The following is a 5,086-nucleotide window of genomic DNA, read 5'->3' on the forward strand; positions in this document are numbered from 1 at the left end:
CTGCCCTCGCCTCCCCACACCAGCAGCGAGGCGGCCGTGGCGACGGGAGCAACCGCGTCGATGCCCTCGGCCGCCTCCTGTAACACCATCTGCACAAAACTCCGATTCCCCTCTCCGCCGGCAATCGCGTCGCGCTCGACGGGTGCTCACTCACGGCCGCCTTCTGTCTGTGCTTCTCTTCTCAGGACGACGGTCTTGCGGCACATGGCGCCGGAGCTGAGCCTGGGCATGAGGAGCGACGGCTACGTGCGTGCCCGCGACCTGCTCGGCCTCAGCCTGCAGACCTTCGCCAAGGCTCCCCTCAAGTCCCACTCGGTGGATGAAATCAGGGAGGTAAATACTCCCTCCGTCCCGAAATTCTTGTCTAATGTTTTGTAAATACGGATTTATCTAGTCACGTTTTAGTGTTAGGTACATCGTATCTAGACAAATCTAAGACAAGAATTTTCTGTCGGAGGTAATGTTGCCCCATCTTCCTGCTGAACAGTGGATGATCTTACTAAGCACCTAGCCCACCTTGCCTGGTATAGTTGTGTCTGCTGCATGTTGTTTTCATCTTGTTAGGTAGCAGCCTAGCACCATGAACTTGAATTGGGAAGTCTCTATATGTTGTAAAATTAATTGGGTTAGTCTGGAATTTGTTGTGAATTGTAAGCTGCTTCGAGTAAATGTTTTTTTTTTTTTGCCTTCTCGCGTGTAGGCGGTCAGGCGAGACAACAAGCAGAGGTTCAGTCTGTTGGAGGAGGATGGCGAGCTGCTGATTCGGGCTAACCAGGGGCACACTGTGACAGTATGTTTTCTGCCTGAACCCCCCTGCACTAATGCATTCTGTTTTTACAAGTACGATGTGTTTATACTCTTCATGATCATCTGCCATGTAGTAAGAGTTGTTTCTCAGTTACTGCTAAGAGGATCAGACATATAAAAGGGGCACTAATTAACAGTGTCATGCGTCGAACCCCTTTCTAGGCTGCCTATATCAGACTTTTTTAAAGCCCATATCAGAGTATTTTCTGAATCAAAGTCCATATGGGACATTGCGTGCTTTAGCTCGACATGTAAATGCTTTGTCAGTATTACAACCCTGTCGGTATTTTTCCTATGATTAACTAGTCATACAACCAACTTGTCTTTTTAGGGAATTGTCTTCTTTTTTACATGTTTTATCACAGTTGTTAAGGCCATATTTTTGAACCTCATACCCTAATTTAATCAAAAGAAGTGTAATTCCAATGTACCTTTATTCTTATTTGGCATACCTCTGAGAGCAGTGTTGCTGTTCTGTTATCGTGTGGGGCCGTGGGGGTTGGCATGTGATCTGCTAGCCTCGTTTTATCATCAAGTGAATTCTAGTTGCGAGTAACCCGCTTAGTGGAATTACTTAATCAAGTTCGCTTTTGTAATGATCCTGTAAACCTCTTGCAGACTGTTGCATCAGAGAGCTTGCTGAAACCAATTTTATCAGCCGACGAAGTCTCAGGTATTTGATTGTGATGCTCTGTTTGCATCCTCTCCTGAATGGGTTGGTACTAATTATCTTTCTATCCACAGTTTGTGTCCATGGGACCTACAGGAAGAATCTTGATTCAATATTGCAACATGGACTAAAACGTATGGAAAGGCTACATGTACATTTCTCAAGCGGGTTGCCATCAGACGAAGGAGTCATAAGCGGTATCATTTCTGCTCCAAACATACTGTTTACTGGGTTTATTCTTCTGAGCAAGTGGAAGAACTACCACTGTTCACCTAGTAAAAGTGTGCTGAAAATTGTCTAATACTCCCTCCGTCCGGAAATACTTGTCATCAAAATGAATAAAAAGGGATGTATCTAGATGTATTTTAGTTCTACATACATCCATTTTTGTCCATTTCGATGACAAGTATTTCCGGACGGAGGGAGTATTTATGTTTCCATTGTGAATCTAATCTGCTTACCTGGCCTCTATCTTGTCCATTGATATCTTAATCGTTTGTTCCACCTCTGCCTTGTCACGGTTTGTCTTCTTCAGGTATGCGGCGTAGCGCAAACATATTGATACACCTGGATGTCCACAAGGCGCTGCAAGGTATGTACCAATGCTGCTGCAGTTCTTCATTTACTTTCTCGCTAGACTAGACATGCTAGTATCTGATTGCCGAATTCGTTTCTCAGATGGGATGAAGCTATACATCTCCGACAACAAGGTGATACTGACAGAGGGTTTCGATGGCGTCGTCCCCGTCAAGTACTTGGAGAAGATGGAGTCGTGGCCAGGACGCCCTCCGATACCTTTCCAAAGATAAAACCGTGGCTTTGCGTTGATAGCTTGGGATGCACTCACTCCCTTGAGTAAACCATGCTGTAATATCTCCCTGAAGGCATCATGTGACACACACACTCTGATACATGGGAGGGAGTATCGTTCTGGACCTTATACTAGTGGTTGTGCAAAACATGCGTGCGATGATGATGATGATAACCTGCACCTGGCGGTGGTGCTTTTATACGTTTGCTGAATCAGGTTTGTCGTCTCGTTTCTTCTGAAGGAGCTTTTTGGTAGCTACCGCGCATGTTCTGTGTGTGCACTTTGTTTTTCCAAAGTTGTGAAGTAAAGCGGAGGGAATCTTTTCTGGAGTAGCAAATTTGGTTTATGATGTGTGAATCTGCAAATTTGGGGTTTTCTGCTTACGGTTATCTCTACTTTCTTGCTAGATTTGACTACGTAATTGGGAGTTATAGATACAGAATCCCCAGCTAAAATATCCTTTCCTTGATTAGTTATGTTGTTAAAGAGAAGGGAACATGGGGCCATGCATTTATGCAAGAACATCGTCTACTATTAATGTTCAGATTTAGAGTAACGGATTCCTCTGACAAAGCTTCTGCTTTTGCACAAGCTGCAATTTTTGGGTGCTAAACAACTCATTTACCAGAGGATAAGGGTCATTGGGCTATATATGAACTGGTAGGACTTTTTCTTTTTTGCGGGGGGAATTTGTTTGTTGTTTTGACTGTGCAGAACTTTTTAATTGCAAATCTCCTGTAACAATTTATTGTTGTTTTTTCCTACAAAAAAGGAAGATTTTTGCTGTTTAAAACCTCGCTTCAAGAACTTGAGTTCGTGCCACAGCTGCAACATTTCTCGAAAAAGTTCAATGTTTTTGCAAGATTGGGTGCTAACCTTTTTTGTTGTGGATCCTACCCCAAAATGAGCAGAGGAAGCTGTGGACTGGCATGAGCTAGGGAGCCATGGACTCCCTTTGCTGGACTGCTCCTTCGCCCTTCCTGCCGCCTGCCTGCCTGCCAGCAGATGACGCCGCGGAGGTCAGCACCTCGGAGACCAGCAAGGGGTCTGTGCTCTCGCTTGCCAACGGCCCTGCCGACAATAGCAATGCCACTCACTGAGCCAATGGCACGTTCGCCGAGCTCCTGCACTGCTCCAGTGCCATTGACAAGCCAATGCAGCATCAGCATCAGCAGCTGCAGCCCACGCTTGCCTACTACACCACCCAGGGCTCGCACGTCTCACCCATGTTCTTTCAGATGATTTCCCAGCTCACCTTCTCCCAGGAGCAGCAGCCAATGCGCTTGAGTGGGGGCTGCAGCTCTGGGACTTCAAGGAGGAAAGGAAGACATAATTTCTTCTTGGAGAGGTGAGTTGTTGTTTCCCTGCCAAAAATAAATGAAACATCTAGCAAAGTAATTTAAGTGAACCTGTTCCATTGAGGTAAAATCTTGCATGAACTGGTATTGGTCATTCAATGCCTAAGCTGCTGTCGGTTAATTTGGATTTGGATTGTGCTCCAGAGTCTTGACGTAAGTCATTTTTCCTCCGGTAGTTAATTTCAGAACCTTGCAGCAGTAGCCAACCAAATGGGAGAGTGTTTCAAGAAAATAAAACTGATTGTAGCTGCCAAATTGGGATAAGTAAACTGCAATTTCAATTCCAACTTCAAGCTCCCAGAGAATAGAAAGCGTAGAAAGTAACAGAGTCATCATACTGAATTTAGCCAACCTGACATGGAAGCATAGGAACGCGTGCGTCTTGGACAATGGGACGCCATTCATCGAATCGCTAGTGGATATGGAAGCTTGCCAATGTTCTAACCGCACAGTCATCATCTGCTAATATGTTCTTTTGCCCTGATTTCATTCAGATTCGTTGTTCTAACTGCACAGTCATGTCATCATCTGCTAATATTTTCTTTTTGCCCTGGTTTCATTCAGATCCAGTGTTGCACCAACTACAAGGTCATGATCCATTCAACGCGAGCAAAACCCAGAACGAGAGAAGATCCACGGCGTCGAAGGTGTAGGCACCATGAAGGCGGTTTTCATTTTGTCGTTGTCATCCTCTGTCTGACCTATGTTGTTGCGATCGGAAACCAACTGTTTTTTGAGCTGCATTCTGTTGCTGTGGCTTCCCCTTGCTGCTACATTTCTCGGTACGAAAACGATGAATTTTTCCGTTCCGGCGAGGACGAATCCGGTTTTGCGCTTGCACGAAATGGATACCGGCGGCATAAGGGTTCCTCACGTGCCCGGGCATTTGCAGATGGTAATTCAAACATGAGTGATTTGATTTCTTCCACCTGATATCAGTAACTATGATTGCCAGTCTTATCACAACAACGAATTACCATTGAGTTTTGGAGCATTGAGTTTTTCTTTTTGCCACCGCTTCCACGAATGTCCTTTCATGATAAATCTTTACAAGCACGCAAAACATTTATCAAAGTTTACCAGGAAAAAAAACCTGGAAGTTCTTCGTTGTTTTACAAAATTTTGGATTTTAGTATTTTTATCGTTCATCGAGGAGCACTTGAGCTCCGGAGCAGATACTCCACGTCCGTCCGTCGTAACCGATCATTTTTGTGAAGAGAGGAGGCATTCATTCATGGATGAATGACGCGCCCTTCAAGAAAAAAAGATGAATGACGCAGTAATCCACCGTAAATGAATCCATTTTTTTTTCGATTAACAAGGCTCCACACCCTCCCAAGTCCCAACGGACGGCCGGATCGGTCGGGCCAGCCAATCCGACGGCCGCGCGGCGCTCCTGCGCGGCCCCCCAGCCTATACAGAAACCCTCGCCCCGCATCC

General features: G+C 45.4%; 1 protein-coding gene across 1 annotated transcript in view; it reads left to right on the forward strand.

Annotated features, from left to right (window-relative positions):
* Positions 1-2,489, forward strand: part of LOC123114593 (tRNA 2'-phosphotransferase 1) — a 6,102-nt gene extending 3,613 nt beyond the window's left edge. Inside the window, exons 2-8 of the mRNA XM_044536085.1 lie at positions 4-79; positions 186-333; positions 701-790; positions 1,426-1,480; positions 1,552-1,674; positions 2,013-2,069; positions 2,156-2,489. Of these exons, the coding sequence (XP_044392020.1) occupies positions 4-79; positions 186-333; positions 701-790; positions 1,426-1,480; positions 1,552-1,674; positions 2,013-2,069; positions 2,156-2,286 (680 nt within the window). The 3' untranslated portion in view covers positions 2,287-2,489. The remainder of the gene's footprint in view (positions 1-3; positions 80-185; positions 334-700; positions 791-1,425; positions 1,481-1,551; positions 1,675-2,012; positions 2,070-2,155) is intronic.
* Positions 2,490-5,086: the final 2,597 nt, after the last annotated feature.

Source organism: Triticum aestivum, chromosome 5B (assembly GCF_018294505.1).
Source record: "Triticum aestivum cultivar Chinese Spring chromosome 5B, IWGSC CS RefSeq v2.1, whole genome shotgun sequence".
Classification (NCBI taxonomy): Eukaryota; Viridiplantae; Streptophyta; class Magnoliopsida; order Poales; family Poaceae; genus Triticum; species Triticum aestivum.